General features: G+C 48.2%; 1 protein-coding gene across 6 annotated transcripts; it reads right to left on the bottom strand.

Annotated features, from left to right (window-relative positions):
- Window positions 1-5,200: 5,200 nt before the first annotated feature.
- Window positions 5,201-18,458, bottom strand: LDAF1 (lipid droplet assembly factor 1). Of its 6 annotated transcripts, XR_004422541.1 has the most exons (6): window positions 18,335-18,458; window positions 15,861-16,061; window positions 13,651-13,819; window positions 10,926-11,064; window positions 8,107-8,457; window positions 6,490-7,461 (listed from the first exon to the last, which is right to left on the bottom strand). XR_004422541.1 is itself a non-coding variant. In XM_033101792.1 (5 exons), exons 2-5 carry the CDS (start codon window positions 15,954-15,956, stop codon window positions 5,336-5,338), a joined length of 408 nt encoding a protein of 135 aa, XP_032957683.1. In that variant the 5' UTR covers window positions 15,957-16,061; window positions 18,335-18,458; the 3' UTR covers window positions 5,201-5,335. The 6 variants fall into 6 exon arrangements, 5 of the variants coding, with proteins under 5 accessions (XP_032957683.1, XP_032957682.1, XP_032957679.1 ...); XM_033101792.1 differs by lacking the exons at window positions 6,490-7,461; window positions 8,107-8,457 and adding an exon at window positions 5,201-5,339; XM_033101791.1 differs by lacking the exons at window positions 6,490-7,461; window positions 8,107-8,457 and adding an exon at window positions 5,456-6,482.
- Window positions 18,459-19,049: the final 591 nt, after the last annotated feature.

Genomic DNA, 19,049 nt, shown 5'->3' with positions numbered 1-19,049 from the left:
TCCATTCGTATATACAAGATGGGCGTGGGGGGCAGAAAGCCACCCCTAATTGTGGGCATAAGCTCCCTTCTCTGTAAGGAAGGGAAACCAGCGGTTCCCAAGGCAGTAATCTAGCATCCTCCTTAGGAAATACTCCCTAACTCAGATTACTCTTTCAAGTAAGTGGACAACTTTTCCTGAGAACGTGAAGGGATTTAGTCAGATTCTCCCCCCACACACACCCCCAATCCAATTAAAGAGCAGCAATCCCCTGTGGAGGAGGGGAGGATACTACAAGATTCCAGCAGCCTCAGGGACAATGACACCATCCTGAGTCGCATTAAGACTCTAGCTGAACACCAGACCCCTCACTGAGCCTGGAGACCTTTCCCACGACCTGCACTTGGTCCTCACCTCCTCCTAAGACTTTTTCCTGAGGGTGCCCCATCTTACGCGGGGCTGCAACTATATACCATCTATGTGACCAGTGTCTGCTTCACACATTAGCTCTGACGGCCCATATTCGAGAGAGCTCACACAGAAACAAACTCACTTGTAGCCTTCAACCGGAAAAGCGCTGGATGTAAACCGACAGTTTTGCTAGGAGAAACGTTTTTAACCCTCTGTGCATGGCAGGGAGGTGAAGATAGAAACATGGAAGTCTGTAGTGTTTTTGGACTCTCTTCAACGCTCAACTGTGTGTGGTCATACTCTTGAGTTTTTCGGAACCTTTGTGAGGGAAGAATATTACATATACTTGGTCCTTGTGTGTCACTGTAGGTTTTTAATATTGAATTCTTGGTCTCATCTTCCAATATGCCCTTTCATTCTAAATCCTTTTGCTGGGTTTATGTGGTAAAAGCCAACCCCTTTGGTTGGAAGGGAGGCTGGAGGGGAGGAAACAACTGTACTTAGTGCTGAGTGAAAGCTCTGGTCTTTCCAGAGTAAGGGTCAAACGTTCAAGTCCCCTCAAGGCCATTCTTTGGGCATAGCTTTATAAGGGAATAAGGTATTCTGCTGAGGGTACAGCAAGAAATGCTTTGGATTCAAACTTGCCTATGTGACTACACCATGTTAGTTACACACTGGAACCAGAAATACTGCCTGTGTTGCATTTTTTAAAGAGGGATTTAAAAACCACCACACTTGGCCCTTAAATGGCTTTCTGACCCGGTGTGGTAGGCTGAATAACGATGACCATCCCCACCATGTCCACATCCTAATGCTCATCTTTACATGGCCCCAAATGGACTTGGCGCTCATAAAACAGGCTGGAGGGTCAGAGTCAGCTGTCCCGGTGGAAGCAGAAGTCACAGTGACACGGTCCACGGGCCAAGGCGTGCAGACAGCTTCTAACAGCTGGAAAAGCAAGGCCGTGGCTTCTCCCCTAGAGCCTCCAGAAGGAACCCAGTGCTGCGGGCCCAGTGGAGATCAAGGTGAGCCAGACCTCAAGGCTGCCCTGGCAGGACTTGGTTCTGATGTTTGTCACAAAGCCTGAGGCAGAAGTGAGAGAGGAAAGGCAAACTGGCTGTGAGCAGCTGCCGGGACAGGCACGGGTGGCTATGGCCGCCTGGAACCAGTAGAAGGGGCCGCTGATTCAGGTCATGTCCTCAACTTCCGCAGGTACGCGGGGGAGGCAGCCTCACCGACAGAGAGTAACTGTGTGGGAAGAGGGTGACCTCAGACCCGAAGGGGCAGCTGCTCCCTCGTGCAAACTAGAGCGTGCCAGCTCCCTTATCAGTAGCGATGGGCTGTGATTGTAACCCAGGTGCCAGGAGGTACACGAAGGGCCTTTGGGATTCTAATACTCTGTCGGGCAGTTCGATGGGGTGGGGGTGGGGTGCCGGGGCTGGGACGGGACTGTGCGCCTTGGGCAGCCCCCTCCCACGTCACATCTTCTTCCCTGCCTCATTCTGCTGCTGCACACAGTTTTATGGAGCGCGTGCAGAGGCTATCTGTCTTCCTCCCTGTGGGACCTTGGGCAGACGGAACATCCTCTGGGCCTATTTCCACATCTGTATAAAAGCATAAAACCTACTTTGGAAGCAGGGGAGTGTTCGGTGAGATAATCAGGGTGTTGGCTGGTGAGTGGAGGAAAAAGGGGCCACGTGCTGAACCTGACAAACTCAGGGGAAACCAGCATGACGGGTCCCACAAACAAACTCAGAGACCGAAGGTAACCACATAGGATGGCCTGAACATAAAAATTCCTAACTAAGTGAGTCACCGCAAGTAGTCACATCCGGAGCCTGCAGCTTCCTTGACAAAGGGCAATCTTTCCCTTAAGTGAGCCTGTTATCTTTTTGCATCCGAGATAACCTACCCTTGCAATGTCTGAATAATCTTTTCCAAACCCCTCTGGGCACAACCCACTGCACCAGAACAGGAGACCACAGAACCCCTCATTGTTATCTTGTTCCCCAAATACCACCTCTATGTGCTATAAAATGTTAATTATTACCTATCCTGTACCCATGAATGTTAGAGGTATGTGTCTCTCGGTTTACTTTTTATCCAATCCCAGAGATTTCCCCACTTTGCGTTCTGTCGCCCCCTTCATCTACGACCCATGGATTTCATGTAAGCCTCCTTATGTCTCCTTCTTTGATTCCAATATATAAAACAAGCTGCAAAACTGCCGTTCTCTGGAGCATTTCCTCAACCCATTGAGATTTTGCTTCCTGGCAACTGTCGTCAGTTTGGTTCAAATAAACTCATAAAAATTCTCTACAGGTTTGGATGTCTCTTACGTGGACAGGTGAATGACCTGCCCAGTCGGTGCTGGAGCCATTTAAATACCAAGATTGCAATAGGGCACGTGAGAAAACCTGTGAGATAATATTATAAACGATCATTGTAGGTGGATAAAGCTATGTGCTAGCTGAGAGGCTCTTAATAAAACGCTTACTTTGTTAGGTGTCTGGATCCCACGTCCTGAACCAGAACCTGTAAGGAGTGGGGTCTGAGCCTGTTTAGACTCCGTAGGAGGCTGGCTCATGGCCCCAAAGATGTCCATGGCCTTGCGAGGTTACCTTCTGTGGCAAAGGGACTTTGCAGACATGACTAAGAATCGTGGCTGGGGAAATTATCTGGATGGGTTATCTCGGTGGGCCCTAAATGTAGTCACAAGTATCCTTAGAAGGGGGCGACCGAGGAAGGGTCCCCACCGCCTCCTTTTCCTGTGATACTGTGATTTATAACAAGACATGTTTGGTCTTAGTCCTGGTTTCTGGAACACAGCTCCTAAAACCGTTGGACTTTCCTAAGTGTGGAGAGATAGCAAGGTCTTCTGTTATGACCATGAGGCATCTTTTGGAAAGCCCCCTAGGTGAAGAAAGGATGAGGGCTGGTTGCCAGGGCAACCAATCATCAATAGAGGATTGGGACTTTTGGTCCCACCCCATGAGAGGAGGAACTGGAGGTGGACTCAATCACCATTGGCCAGTGATTTAATCAATCACACCTGAGTAATGAGCCATAAAAACTCAAAAGGAGGGGATTCAGAGAGCTTCTGGGTAGGTGAACGTGTGGAGATGTGGGGAGAGTGGCACAGATGTGGTTGTGTGACATTGCAAATCCCTGAGCTGTGGCAGCCGTCTTGTTACCACGAGGCAACTAACCTGAGGACACTGAAAATGGTGGAGCAAAACCACATAAAACCTAGGACCTTGATGACTTGTTTCCTGAATCAAACCTGGAACCACTTGCCTCTGGATTTCATGTTTAGTGAGATGTTTCGTGAAGGTAAAAGCATCCAAACTGATTTAGGCTTAAAGAACCTGCCTGTTTAGAAAAGTCAATGACTATAATTTGCATCTATGAGAACACACAAAGTTATATGTAAGCTTTTCTTTGGATGAATAGCCAAATTCGTCTGAACCAAAAGTAAGAATAGCTTTTGTTAACTTTATTTCGCTTTGGCTCCCTCCAGGCCCGAGAAGGCCAGAGTCTGGTTCTGTTCATCTTTGAATTTCCACTGGTCCTTCTGCAAGAGAAGTGACTTGACCCCAAAAGGAGCTCAAAGCTTGACTCCAAGGAGATGGTTGTCTCTTACTTCTCACCACACTGAGGGATCTGCCTCCTTAAATCGGTTCAATGTCAGAGGAGCAGGGAAGATGTCATGTAGCGAGGACCGCATGCCGGGGGCACGAGGCCCGGGGTCCAGCCCTGGCACTTCAGACTTACTGCAGTAAGCATGTTCCTGCTGGGCCTCAGGTGTGCCAGCTACAGGAGAGGATTGGTGAGGGCATCTATTACCTTGCCACTCAAAGTGTGGAGGTGGAACCTGGGAGCTGGTGAGCAGCGCAGAAACTCAGGTCCTGCTCCAGACCTACGGACTCAGAATCTGGATGCACATATATGCTTCAGGAGGCTCACGGCTAACATTTTTTCCAGCTCAATGCTGTCGTGGCAGCTGAGCCAGCTTCACATCGCCTGGATGGGAGCGCCCTCTGCTGGCTCAGAAATGAAGCACTTTCTTTAGGAAACACTTCGTCCCTTCTGCTGGGTTTTTAAGGGTTTCAAAGGAAGCTTGAACCTCCAGCACCTACTACACAGGGGCACAGGGGCGGCAGGAAATGTGCGTTGGGCCTTGAGCTTTGGAAGCCAAACTAGATCTCCAGCCTGGAAGGATCTCTGACTCCCAGTTGCCCCACAGTCCACTTTCCTGAGGTCTCATTCTTGTCATTTCTGCTTTAACAAAAAAAGGCAGCCGAGTAGAGGAATAGGCCGTTGGCGAAGCTCTCGCGGCTTACTCACTAGCCAGCTCTGAGACCTTCAGCAAATGACTTACCTGTTAGTCCAGTTTCCTCTTCTGCAGGGCATGGAGGTGAGAACCGTGGGAACTCTCAGGGCTGTTATGCAAGGACAAAGGTGGTAACGGATGTGAAAGCTCTTTGAAAGCCTGAAATAGTTCACAAACGTGAAGGTTTGTGTTTTCTGCTGCCACTAGTGGAACTGGCTGCTCTAGTGCAGCCCTGACCAATCCCAGCTCCACCCCAGACCACCTCTGCTCCTGCCTGGCCTAACTCTAATTCTGGTGATTTGCCTAGATCAGGGTTTCTCAGTCTTGGAACTACTGACATTTGGACCGGGGTAATTCTTTGTCGCTGGGACTGTCCTGTGCATTACAGAATGTTTAGCAGCATCCCTGGCCTGGGACCCATTAGATACCAGTTGCACCCCCCACCCAAACATACAGTCATGACAGAGAAATACCTCCGAACACAGCCAAATGTCCCCTGGTGCGGGGTGGGTGCAAAATCACTCCCAGGTGAGAACTGCTGTAGATTCAGTCTTCTCGGTCTTTCTAGTCAACGGTTAATATTGCTCAAGGGCTTCTACGTACAGTTCTGGGCTACCTGAAGGGAAAGATACAGACCATTGTTTCCATCCCCCGAGCACTGGCGGGGGCGGGGGCGGAGATGGATGGATAAATATGAGGAAATAACAGCACACAAGACACTCTAGTCAAGAAAAGGTTTAATCGTTCTAATGTTTTACAGCACTTGTGTAATTTAGAGATCACGTGCCTGTCTCCTGACGCCTCGGGTTGGGTGGCAATCGCATTACAGACTGAGGAAATCCATGCGGAGTGACTGCCACTTGCTTGTCATGCCTGGTCCTCAAGGGCTGGAGGAGTAGAGAGGGTGTGCACGAGTGAGTCGGCTGGGTGGGGAGGGTGGGGGGTGTTTGGAAATGGGAGCTGTGCTGGGAGATGTTCCAGCACCACTGATTTCCAACTTTTCCACCACACGCGGAGGATAATATTCACTATGATCCATCTCTAAAACCGGTGGTCGTGAAAGCTGGCTGCAGACGCATATGGATGCGTGTGTGTGTGTGTGTGTGTGTGTGTAGGGTTTCCATAGCACCCCCACGTGGCAAATGTGGAAATTATGTAACATCCTGACTTACAAAATCACAGCGTTCGTGCTCTGGGGACTCATTACCTTTCCGAGTGAGCCGCACATGGAACGGTGCTGAGAAAGCCAACGATGGGCCTTCCCGCGTCCCTGCTGCGCTCAGTCTTAAATGATGGTGCACCATGCATTCTGACAACTGCTCTTCACTGGATCCGTTGGCAAAGTGCTTAGTGAGCCCCAGGCAGCGTGATGGGCATGGTGTGAATCACAAAGCCTTGATTCAGATGCACATGTCTTGGCTGAATTGAGGGAGTCACTTAAGGTCTGAACCTTAGTTTCACCTCTAAAATCCAGAGGGTGATGGAGCATGAAACATGAGAAGCCGGCAGGGACAGCTTGGGCTGGGCCTAACCCATGAGAAGAAACAACTTCGCACTGTGAAGTGCGGTAGGAAGGCACCTTGTACTTTGCAGAGTTCGAAGCAGGATGTTGATGCGATCAGAACTATGTTTTAAAATGATCTCTTGGTTACTCTCAGGAGAATGTTCCATAAGAAGGCTGCGTAAAGCTCTTAGCACTGAAAATACTCCCAGATCTCGTGTCCTCTGTCCAGAGCTACTCTTCTAAGCCAACGGTCCACTTGACAGGCAGGAAGGGAATAAAGAATAAAGAAAACTAGTGCATCTAAATAAATATTTATTGAATAAAATCACAGCAAATAGACCACTGAAGCTGAAACCCCATAGGATTTTAAAACTGTCTGTAGACCTTTAGCATTTTCATAGGACTCTTTCAAGAAATGGCTTAACAAGACAAGTTGTTTAAAACAACATGAAAGTGTCAAGTGCAAATATTTAAAGGAGTAACAGCACTCAACAGTGGAAACTACACCTTCAGACTTTTCAAAAAATGCTCTTGGCCATAAAACGAAGTTTGGACTGTTTTCCAACTTTGTCTGAGAGGCCATTATTGCCAAACAGTGCTGTTCTTTCCGGAAAAAAGCGAAAAAGGCAGAAGAGCTTGTTCTCTTTTAGACTCCCCCCAGCTCTTGATTGAAATGAGTGAAGAAATAAACTGTTTCTCTCATCCCCCTCCAAAAAAAGAAAAACAAAAAAGGAAGAAAGAATAAGAAAAAACAACCCACGACTGCCCCAAACTGGGCCCTTGGGGACAAGACCTGAGCGTTTGGGATCAAGTCGCCGAGTTCTGGAGGCTCACTCAGGACCCCGCCAAAGTCAAGTCCGAATCACCGGGGGGAAGGGGGTGAGCGGCGGGAGGAGCCACTGAGCCATCAGTCCTCTGCTGATTCTCCAAGTGAGGCTGGGTCAGCCCACAGGCCCGACACAAGAGCAACAACATGGCCAAGGGTGGTTGCTGCAGGATCCGACGAACAAGTGAAAAGGCTGCGGGCAGCGCCACAGAGTGCTTCACTGTGCTTGACTATTCAGCCCCCGCTGAGTCATAAGCCCTAGGGGCGTGTGAGATCCAACAACCTGCCAGGGAGGATTGGAAAAACGCTCTGGTCCGTCTGGCCGGCTGGTCATTCCTGGTCCAGCCCCTCTAAGTCTGCGGGCTTCTTGGCCCGCTGGCAGTCCCCGCTGGGCTTTTGTGTCGTGGTCTGTTTAGTAACAAGAGGAAACAGTTAGCTGGAGGGCTCCTTTAAAGAGCAATGTTGAGAGGACACAGCTGAACAGGTGACATTCTTTTTGTTTTCCCCTTATTGTTGTGTCCTCCCAACAATCCAGTGAGAGAGGTGGAGCGAGGAGTAGCCCCATTTTTCCAATGAAAGAAGACTGAGAATAGAGAAGTTCAAGATCACACAGCTAAAGAATGGCTGAGCTGGGATTCAGAGCCATATCGTCAAACTCTAATTACTTGACTGTTTCTTGACAACTTCAACAGAAGGGAGGCTGGGGGGGGGCAGTGGGGAGGAAGAGAAATAGGTCGGTCTTTTTCAGTGTCTGTGCTGGCAGGATTCAGAGGGAAGATGGAGGGGAGGTAGCTATGGATACTAACTTAACTGCATGTCTTAAAAGTTCACACGGCCTTGCCAACACTGACAGCCCACTGTCACACGCCTGAGCTCGGCTGACCCACACATTCTCAGGCCCCTCTCCTGCAGGGTTCACTATAGAAGCTGAGGAAACAGAATACTCCATCTCCTGGTCCCTCTTCCAGCTGAGAGTGGCCACCTGACAAAATTCTAGCCAAGGAAGTTGGTTGGGGGAGGATGGGGACAGGTCCTGGGGATAACTTCACTTACTTGATAGAAAGGGCCAGACTCAATTGGTGAGAGAGGACTCGTTTTTTCCTCCCTTCATCCTGCCTGGAATGTAGTCGCTGTCACCAGAGCCACAGCAGCTTTCTTGTGGCCATGAGGTGACAAACCAATGCGCTAAAGATGGCAATGCAGAAAGGCAGAAGGCCCTGAGCGAGCTCCAGCTTTTCGTTATGCAATAAAAATAAACTCCTATTTGTTTAAACTGGGGTGTGCTTAGGTTTTATGTTACTTGCCACCCACAGTATTCCTGGCTGATAACAAAACACTCGGAAGGAAACCTCATCTTAAGTACAGATGGAAGGAGGCTGGATGTGCTCTGGTTGTTTTGCGAGACTGAGTGTGACAAAAAGTAAATGACATGGTGACTCTACAGACACAGCTGCCCTGGCTCCCCACTGTCCCCGAACTGCAGGCCCTGGGAGGGCTCACTGACCCCCTAACAAAGCAGCACGTCTTTCCTTCTCAGAGGCTAGTTTAGTTCTTCAAAAGACTATTTATTAGTCAAATGAGAACACCTAGTTTTGTTTCCTTTTTTCTTGTTTAAAAATTATAGTTGTGCTACCTTTTGTTTTAGGGTCAGCATTCCATTTGCATCATGGAATAAAGTGGATAGTTCCTCCCCTCAACCCCATCTGATTCTTGAGTTTAGAAGAATTCACTAGTGCAAGGGTTTTAAGGCAACAATTAGTTTCCTGATAACGTAACATACCACGTGCCTTTTTCATTCTCGTATTCTCTCAGAGGAACCACAGAGTTTTTCAAAGTCTATTTGGAAGATCGGCATGACTCAATGAACCAACATTATTCTCCAAATGACCAGTGCATGAAATTATAAAATCATGCATGGTTAAAAAAAAAAATCTAAACATTAAAGTGCAAGATAGAGCAGTGGATTTTAATATAACAAAGTACAGCAGGTCCTTGAATAATGTCGTTTTGTTGTAACATTGATGAGATGCCGTAGGAGTTTAACACTTGCTTGTATCAATTACCTATAGTAAAATTGGTTTCATATGTCATTTTGCTTAAAGTCTCAGAACCTATGACTTTGAGTGAGGACTTACTGTACAAAAAGTTCAATTTCAATTAACCTTTAAGTAACTTACTGAGTTTTGGTGTTCTAGCAAAGGACATCCCTAGTCATCTGATAAAGCTTTTCCTCCCTTTTCCAATGCATTGTGAGGCTGGCTCTTCCTCTGTAAACACTTCAACCAAAGGCACATATCACAACATAATGAATGCAGAGGCACAGATAGATGAGAACCCAGCTGACTTCTATTAAGGCAGACGTTAAAAATATCTGCAAAATGTGAAGCAATGCCACTCATTTCATTTTCTATTGGAAAATATAGTTACCTTTCGTAAAAATGTTTTTATAAACAGGACGTATTGTTCTTTTGAAATGAATAAATATTCATTTCAAATTCCTGTTATAATTTCCATTGGAGTAATTATCAATACAGTGAAACCACATAAACAAAAACCCTTTGGAAGACTCAATCGTTCTTAAGAAGGTAAAACGGGACCTGGGAACAAGCAGCTTGAGGACCAGTGCCCCAATGGACACAATAGATGCCAGGAGAAGACAAACAAAATAAGGACAAATCCTGAAGATCTTCCTCAATCTCCTCATCGGTAAATAGGTGGTTTTCCGATGTGGCTACTCCCCGTGGTGTCGTCAGAGGCAGGGAGGCTCAGAAGCATCAACCTCAGTAAGTCAAATGGACCCACACTTCTCTTATTCCCTTTACGGCTGATAGTGATCACAACAATTTATGAGAAGCTGAATGTCACGCTAAGGATATCCACTCAGCAATCCTATCAGACCCACACCTGCGCGATTGTAACTTACACCCACTTCACATGTTATTCTGCAACTCATGAGAAACCTTTCTGGGGCTACTCCCTGCCTCACAGGGTGGTTGTGAGGATGACATGAGTTAAGGCCTGGGAACTTGGTGATCGAGTCCCTGGCACAGGGCAAGGGCTGGATGGGCGTTAGCTACCACCATCCCTTCAGCAAGAGCTTCAATGAAGCACAGTGGGGTCACATCCCACTTGGGACTCAGAATCCTTGATTTTAAAATCAACAAGGATGACAGGACAAAAATCAAGCAGGGAAAAAAAAAAGAAAAGAAAAGCCTCTGAAAATCCCTTAGGACAGTGGCCCATTGTGATGAAAGACAGACGGTCTTCCAGTACGCTCACCGCAGCACTGGTTCCCCCTTGACATTTAAATACATCGCTGTTCCTTCAGTCGCAGCCCCAGAGAAAGTAGCTGGCATTGGGGAGCCATAACGGAGGGACAAAATCCATATATTTAAACACAAGAGTCACACTCACAGTGGTTAGCCACGCACACTCTGGAGAGCAGAGGGCATCGAGACAGACTGTGGGACAGTGGAGTCACAGCTCCTGTACCACCCGGGGACACACACATGCTGGGTAGAATGGTGGCTTTGTCCTGTTGTTCCCCCTTCCTCCCAGAACGCCGTGATTTGAATTTTTGTAAATTCATGGACATCTTTTTAAAGGAATCAATCAATAAGAACGACCTCCTAGAGTTGCTGTGACAACAAAATGAGCTGTTGTGTGGGGTGGGTGGATGACGAGAGCAATAGTTTTGTTTGAAGCTCCACTGTAAATTGTCACCTGATGTCTGACGTGTGTGGCGCGTCAGACATCTGAGGAACACCTGCCTTTTACAGTTTTGCTTCTAGACATCCACTGGGGTTAGGGCATTATTTGTAAAACCCTCCCCAAAGGGAAAAGATTCAATTATTATATTGACATGTATTTACCTGGAAGAAAGCGTGCAGTTGATGAGGCTGGAGACCACCACGTAGGACGCTATGATCGTTGTTGATATGACAAGTGACACGAAGCCCAAGCCACACAGGACACAAAGCAGTGAGAGGCCGCCCACAGAGATGACCAGTCCTAAAGGAGAGCGTAGTAAGGAGAAGCGTTCACCTAAACGAGTGGAGAACTGCCAGACCCTGGGCCACTGCGTTTAAGACGACAGTTAGCTCAGATTTTTTTAAGCGAGATTTCCTATAAAAATCCCGATTTCCGGCATCACTTAAAAATGACGAGAGCTAAGCATCCGAGTGGACATCACTGCACGGCAACAACTGGCTGACCCTCCAGTTTCCTCAGGCCACACCATTCCCAAAGGTACAGTCCTGCGCTGCCTAACAAAGTTTTAGTCAACAATGGGCCCCACGTTCAGTGTCTGTAAAGCCCACAGTCACATCCAGTCACGTCCGGGGCCTTCATGTTCACTCACCCCTCACTCACTGACTCACCCGGAGCATCTTCCGGTCCTGCCAGCTCCCTTCGCGGTAGGTGCCCTACGAAGGGGTACCACCTACAGTACTCAGTGCATAACGTGCTGCACACGCCTGTAGCCCAAGCCCTCGGCTGTACCATACTAGGTGTGCGGGAGGCTACACCGTCCAGGTTTGTGTAAGTGCCTCTGTGATGTTTGCACGACGACGAAATCGCCTGACGGCACATTTCTCAGAACATGGCCTCGTCGTCGTTAAGCAGCACACAAATTGTATGATGCTAGGGGCGCTCTGCTCATTTTTGCTACCTTTCTTGCCCACGGGTGTTTGAGTCATCTTCAAGGTCAGGGATGGGCTCCCAGTGGAAGCCTCTAGGAGGTCAGCCAAGGCAGTAACGGGGGAGGTACATCACGTCTAGTGTTTCAAACTGCCTAACGAATGCTGTAATGGACACTTACTGCCTGTGGGAATAAAGACTCTGCAGGCTCAATAAAGTAAAATCTACATGGAGCTTTTCATCACCTCCTTCACAACGGGTTGCCTGGCCACTACCACACATTAATCATAAGGTCTGATTTACCCACCATGACATTATCTTTTAAGGGAAGTATTAATGAATTACCATCTAATAAGTGTAGAGAAAATGCATTTTTTCATAATGTGGGTCTGTGAGGGAAAGATAGTAAAAGCTACACTGGAAAGATCACGGACTTTCACAGTCGACATGACTGAGTTTGATGCTGGTTAAGCACTGTTTGATTCACGGTGTGACTTTGGGCCTCTTGGAGCTTTAGTTTAACCCATCTGTGAAAAGGGTACAATAATAACCACCTCTAATTAAACGGCTTCTCATGTGTGATGGACTATGGTAGTTTTTGTCCGCCCGGCATTCCAGTTGCCCTCTTTTCTAGCGTAGAACTAATAAGATAGCAAAGGATATAGGGCAGACATCCTTCCCCTTGCCTTGGGAGTGACCAAATAACCCGAGACGCCATCCCACGGCCATGGAGGTAGTTTTGAGGGTGGACCCTGAAAAGGAAGGGAACCACAGGCTATAAAGGGATGTGCTGCCTTTTCATAAAGATTTATAAAATCTTTGATCCGTGTTTTTCAAAATGTGGCCAATAACCACTGTATCAGAATCAGACGCATCAGAGAGGTTGGCTAAAAGTTCGGATTTCTAGACCCTCATCTCTGGATGAGGCCTGGAAGTCTGCATTTTCAAACAGCAAGTAAGATTTAAGCACACAAGTTCGACAACCACCGCTCTGAAGGCTTTGCACATGCTGTTCCCCCATGTAGAAAGCCCTTCCTTGCACAAAGGAAACAAAGTTGTCACACATCTTAAAGTCTTGTCTTCTGTAAAGCTTTGCATGGTGCCCCAAAATGTAGGGGCTCCCATGTTTCTCTCTAAATTCACTTGTTATAGTACTCATTCATTCCTCTACCCATTCATTCATTCACCTGTCTGTCCATCAGTATTTACTGAATGACCAGGTGCCAAGCTGTATTTGGCTCATCCGCCTACCATGCCCACTTTCTTCTTCAAGTGTAAACTGTCTTGTCCACAGTCCCATGGACAGGGAAACAACTCTGGGTGTTCTTAGCTCTGGGAACCCACACAATGGACCAAAGGTGATTGCCCGACCCAATGGCAACCATCTTTTTGGCCCGTATCTTGTGGTTTGTGATCTGATTTGAAAAAGCCAACTGAACCAATCAGAATTGCTTTCCCAGTCATTTTAACTTAGCAACACAGGGAGAAGTTGACAGTTGGCAGTGGGACTTCACAAAGAAAGGTGAACGGGAAAGCTCAGTACCTGGCAAGGCACCTGGCATGCAACAGGTGCTCAACAACTAGCTGTGGAGCGGATGGCCTCTCTGCTTAATGACAGCAGTTAGCCTTTGTGGACACGGTACTGTGTGCAGTGGACTGTGCTCGATACGTTATGGAACTGGAAGCTGCAGGCCTTCCAACAACCCTTCAAGACAGTATTATTACCTCCCCGTTTTACCTGCGAGGAATTTGAGGCTCAGAGACGGCAGATAACTTGTCCAAAACTGCACCGCTACAGGTGAAATTCTAACGCGGACTCCAGAGTCCACGTTTTAACTACTCTAACAAGCTGCCTTTGTCAATATGACTTTGACAAGAATGGGAACCTTTGACGAGAGTGGCAGATGCCCAATAAATACTGTCCTTCCGATGGAGTCATTTCCCAAGGGGACGAATTACCTTCCAGTAATATGACTCCCACAAAAGCAGCCAGGGAGGTAAGCACCACGAGGAACAGGAAGAACCCCACAGGAACGGCCGACAGTGCGACAAACACCAGCAAGGTGAGGGCGGTGAAAGGATGTCTGTCCAGGTACTGTCCCACTGGAGACTTCATAAAGGCAACCACCTGCAGGCAAAGAAGGAAGAGCCAGGACTGAATGCCAAGAAGCCAGAGTTCACATGCTTTCAACGCCTAGCTCAGAAGGTGGACGTGAATATTAAATAAGACACGCTATTTAATATTATATTAAATAGCACACCGCTTGGCATACAGTAAGTGCTCAATCAAGCTTAATTAGTATACAGTCATTCCCTATTAATTGTGGATTCCGTATTTGCGAAATCATCTACTCGCTGACATTGATTAGTAACCCCTCCCAATCAAGACTGGTGGTGCTTTTGTGAACATAAAGTAGCAAAAACTTTGAGTCACTTGACACACACATTTCCAGCTGAGGTGAAACTAAGTGACACTGTGCCTTCTTGTTCCAGCTCTCTAAACAATAGTCTTTTTTGGGGTCTATTTAGTGCCACTTTTTTGTCACATTTTTATGTGTTTTGGTGGTAATTTTGCCATTTAAAGTGGCACCCATGTGCAGAAGTAGCATCTAGTGGTCCTAGTGTAAGAAGGCGGTGATGTGGGCCTCACGGAGAAAATAAAACGTGTTAGATCAGTTTCGTTCAGACCAGAGTTACGGTGCATTTGGCCAGAGTTCAACGTTAACGAACCAACCATATCTATTAACTAAATACACATAAAGCAGATTATGTCTTAATTGTTCATGAAAATGTTGTGACCAGAGTTTGCCAGAACCTAATCCTGTATTTCCCCTGGGAGCGATGGCTCAGTATTTGCTAACTCAGTGTCGGAGGTGACTTTATAGGAAACAACGTATAATGAGAATCAACGGTGGAAGGCAGATAAGCATGAAGTCCTTTCTTACTGAGCTAACTGTTAGTAATAAGAGTTTCAGCCTGCTGACTGGAAAGTGGCGTGTCCAATTTAAAAATAGCTTGCTAAATCCATAAAGCATGCCAGAGGGATCTTAGGATGAGTCCAGAAAAGATCTCTATAGAGTAGATTACTCTAGATTGCAAAGCGGTATCTCCTCAAATAGGCCCTAGTGGAATTGTGCTATCCAATACAAACAATAGATCACAGAACAGTTTATTCGGTCACACAGGCACGTGTATTTTTACGGGTGGAATGCACTATTTCAAGTCCCATTGCGTTTCCTGACCCCCAGAAAGCCATACAACAAAATGTTAATATTATATCTGAGAGTTGTTTTTTCCCTTGACAAAATGCTGAAAGGCATATGGAAGAGAGCAATAAAGACAAATATGCAAGAAAGTGAAATATACTATCTGAAGTCTCACTGCCATTGAATGGCTATTGAACACTTGATATGTGGCTAGCTCAAAGTGAAATGCACTGTGTAAAATACACACTGGATTTTGAAAACTCAGTACAAAAAAAGAATGTGAAACATCTCAATAACTTTTTTCATTAATAATTTTTTATCATGGTTACATGTTGAAATAACATTTTGGAACTATTAAGTTAAATAAAATACATTATTAAAATTAATTTCACCGGCTTCTTTTTACTTTTTAAACGTGGCGACTAGAAAGTTTTAAACTGCATATGTGCCTCATGTCATACTTCTATTGGACACTGGGTTTCTAGTGGGAAAGTAGATTTTGGCCCCCTCATTTTCAGGGTAACACATAAGCCAAAATTAACAACAAAACTAAAAAACTATGGTATCTGCGATATAGATTGAGAGCAACCTCTCTATATCCATCTAAAGAATCGCATTTGCCACAAGAGGTGGTTATGCAACTAAATTTTGGTCTATGAGATGTAACTGGAGGTGTTGTATGTGTGACTTCCAGAAAGTCTCCTGAAATTCAAGGTGGCTTCCAAGTCTTTCTTCCCCCTCTCCTCCATCCTAGTGCCTGGAATATGGATTCCAGGGCCGATGCTCTAGCAGCCATCTTGGACAATGAGTTGGAAGGTCAAAACTTAGTCATGGCAGGGTGGTGAGGTAGAAAGATTCCTGACTTTCTGCCAAATTTTTCTACTTGAGACAGAAACAGCTTTCTATGGTGTTTAAGCTAGTTTAATGGGATTTTTCCATTATAGGTACTGATTGGAAACTGACCTTTGAGTTATTCTGGATGGATTCTATCAGCAAAGACAGCTTCCTCTGCAATTCCTCCAAGTCCCTTGAAGTACTCGGGGTGTCCTTTTTGTTCATCTTGTAACCCACTTCAGTCTCTTAGAGATGAATTCTTCTAACAGTAAGCTCTCCAGGATAGGGCATAGCCAGCCGACTCTCTCATGTCTCCACCTTTTGCTGTCACTGGAAAGACCAAAAGTTTCTTAAACCATTAGTGGTCTCACCCAACTGGCCCAACAAGACTTTCTATTATCTTCACACACTGATGGCAGGTACACAGATAGAGGGTAACTTGGCAATCTCTATCAAAATTTCAAATTGCACACACCTTGATCCAACAATTTATTTCCCAGGAACCTGAAGGAAATAATCAAACAGGTATATCAAAATGTACCAAAAGAATGTGCACTGCATCCCTGATTATCATGTATAACAAACAGCAGAACAATGGAAAGAAACTAATTGTCCATTAGTAAGAAATTGGTTAAATAATGATAAACTCATACAATAGAGTATTGTACAATCATTAAAATGACGTGGCTTAATAAGTGACATGAAAATATGTCCCTAAGTGAAAAAAATTACAAAAAAATTACAAAATATAGTTACACAAATATAAGTATTATATATATATATATATATATATATATATATGTATATCCCATAGTAAAAGATCTAGAGGGATATCTAACAAAATGTTAATATATTATCTCTGAGAGCTTATGTTTATTTTTTTGGCCTGAGAAAATACTGAAAAGAAAATAGAAGCAAGAAAGTTGAATACACTATTTCAAGGCCCATTGCCCGCCCCCACCCCAAGAAAGCCTTTCTCAAAAAACAGTGTCGGTGGCTAATTTCTTTGCTACCCACACCAGACAGACTGGCTCCCAAGTGTATTGTGCCATAAATCATTTTTTAATTGCTTGGGTGTAAGTCTCTGTCCCTTAACAAGAGAGGTGCCAACGAGGCAGACCTGGCCATAGTTATACTCTGTGACTCAATAGCCTGGAATTGCCAGGACAGTCCCAATCTCACATAATTATTTTTTACTGAATATCCCACATGCTAATTGAGTGGTGGGAGGCCGTCTATTGATATCTACAGAGTCTAGTACACAAATTGAAGCACATTTTAATCATCTCAGCTAGAGATCTGTCCCTGTTTCCCTGAAAATAAGACCTAGCCGGACCATGAGCTCTAATGCATCCTTTGGAGCAAAAATTAATATAAGACGGGGTATTATATTATATAAGACCCCGTCTTATATTATAGTAAAATAAGACCGGGTCTTATATTAATTTTTGTTCCAAAAGATTTATTAGAGCTGATGGTCCGGCTAGGTCTTATGTTCGGGGAAACGCGGTATTATACAATCCCTTTGGTGAACCGGGAACTCTTTGGACAGGGGAGGACTAACCCCTCCACCCCCATATTCTGTCTTTGAAGCAGCAGCTGGCACAGAGCTTGAATCTGGTGTGTTCCCAGGACTCAGTTCCCTTAATCTCATCAGTACAACAAGCAGAAACAAGCCCAGCTCCCTTACTGGTCTCCCCGGGTCTGGGAAACCCAGGGCCACCAGGAACCGTTTTGGGGATCTCGATTGGGACCGGCGTGGGTTAGAACGTCATTGGGCCACAGCCGTCAAACGCGTCCACCTGACCACCAATCCCCAGACCCCCCTGTCACTCACTCCTCACAGGAGTCTCCTCAGGCCCTGAGAAGTCTCTGGAAGAGGGAAGGAGGCCACCTGGCAGCGGGCAGCCCACAAGCTCCCCGCCTGCTCCGCGCCTTCCGCCCCCGCCCCCCGAGAGGCAAACTGCTAGCCCGAGCGTTCCAGCTGGCGGGGAGGGAGCTGCGGGGCGCCTCGGGCTACCCGGCCGCCCTCTTCCAGACTTCGAAGACACCGGGGGTGGGGTGGAGGGTGGGGGCGGCCAGTTTCTTGGGATCCCAGGGGAGGAGGAGGAGATAATGCAGGTGGAGAAGAGCCTCCACGCGGGAGAGGCCTCTAGGGGAGCTCTGGGGGAAGTCAAGTACCCTGGCATTAATTTGGGGGGCTGGGCTCTCCCCTCTTGGCAGCGACGGGGCGGTGTGCTCGGTGGAGAAGAGGGACCCGTTGAGGAGGAGGGTACCTATTTTCATGAATCCTGAGGACAGGGTTTGGAGACGCCCCACCCAGTTTTCCTAAGATGGGGCAGGGTCTCGGGGGGCTGGGAGGGTGGGATGGGGCTGGAAACCCTTTTACCAAATCTACCGTCAGGGGTAGGGGTGTTTGGGGATGTGTTGGGGGGTGTGAAAGGGCTCCCAGCCCGTCCCAGGGCCTCGGGGGCATGAGACTCCCCTTATTCCTAAACCGCGGACAGTGGGCTGCAGGTAGGGAGGGGGAACCGTCTGCCCGGCGAGGGGGGTCTGGCCAGCCGAGCACCCGGTTCCCCCACGCCGGAGCTGCGTGCTCTCACCTGGTCCGGGGCGGCAGCGCTGATCGACGTCAGTAGGCCTAGCTGAGAGGCGGGAAGAGGAAGGGACGCTTCGAGCTGGAGAGGCGGAGTCTGCTTCCCGCCCCTGGTCCCGGGCCCCGCCCCTCGCCCCGGACCGCGCCCTTCTCATCAGGGGCCCCACGCCCCGCCCCTCGTCCCGCGCCCTGCCCCGCGCCCCACGCCCCGCCCCTCGTCCCTCATCCCGGGCCCCTGCGCCCCGCCCCTCGGGCCGGGCCCCGCCCCGCGCCCCGGACCGCGCCCTTCTCCTCATCAGGGGCCCCACGCCCCGCCCCTCGCACCGCGCCCCGCCCCTCGTCCCGCGCCCTACGCCCCGCCCCTCGTCCCTCATCCCAGGCCCCTGCGCCCCGCCCCTCGGCCCGGGCCCCGGACCGCGCCCCGCGCCCTGCCCCTCATCCGAGGCCCCACGCCCCGCCCCTCGGCCCGGGCCCCGCCCCGGGCCCCGCCCCGCGCCCTTCTCCTCATCAGGAGCCCCTGCGCCCCGCCCCTCGGCCCGGGCCCCGCCCCGCGCCCCGGACCGCGCCCCGCGCCCTGCCCCTCATCCGAGGCCCCACGCCCCGCCCCTCGGCCCGGGCCCCGCCCCTCACCCCGCGCCCCGCCCCTCGGCCGCCTTTCTCCGCCCCTCCGCTCTGCCGCGCTCCACGCGCCACACCTGAGCCGCCGACGTTCTGGTAAAGGC

This window comes from Rhinolophus ferrumequinum (genome assembly GCF_004115265.2).
Source record: "Rhinolophus ferrumequinum isolate MPI-CBG mRhiFer1 chromosome 15 unlocalized genomic scaffold, mRhiFer1_v1.p scaffold_54_arrow_ctg1_1, whole genome shotgun sequence".
In the NCBI taxonomy this organism is placed as follows: domain Eukaryota; kingdom Metazoa; phylum Chordata; class Mammalia; order Chiroptera; family Rhinolophidae; genus Rhinolophus; species Rhinolophus ferrumequinum.
The sequence above is the reverse complement of the archived record's forward strand: the minus strand, read 5'-3'. Positions and strand labels throughout refer to the sequence as shown.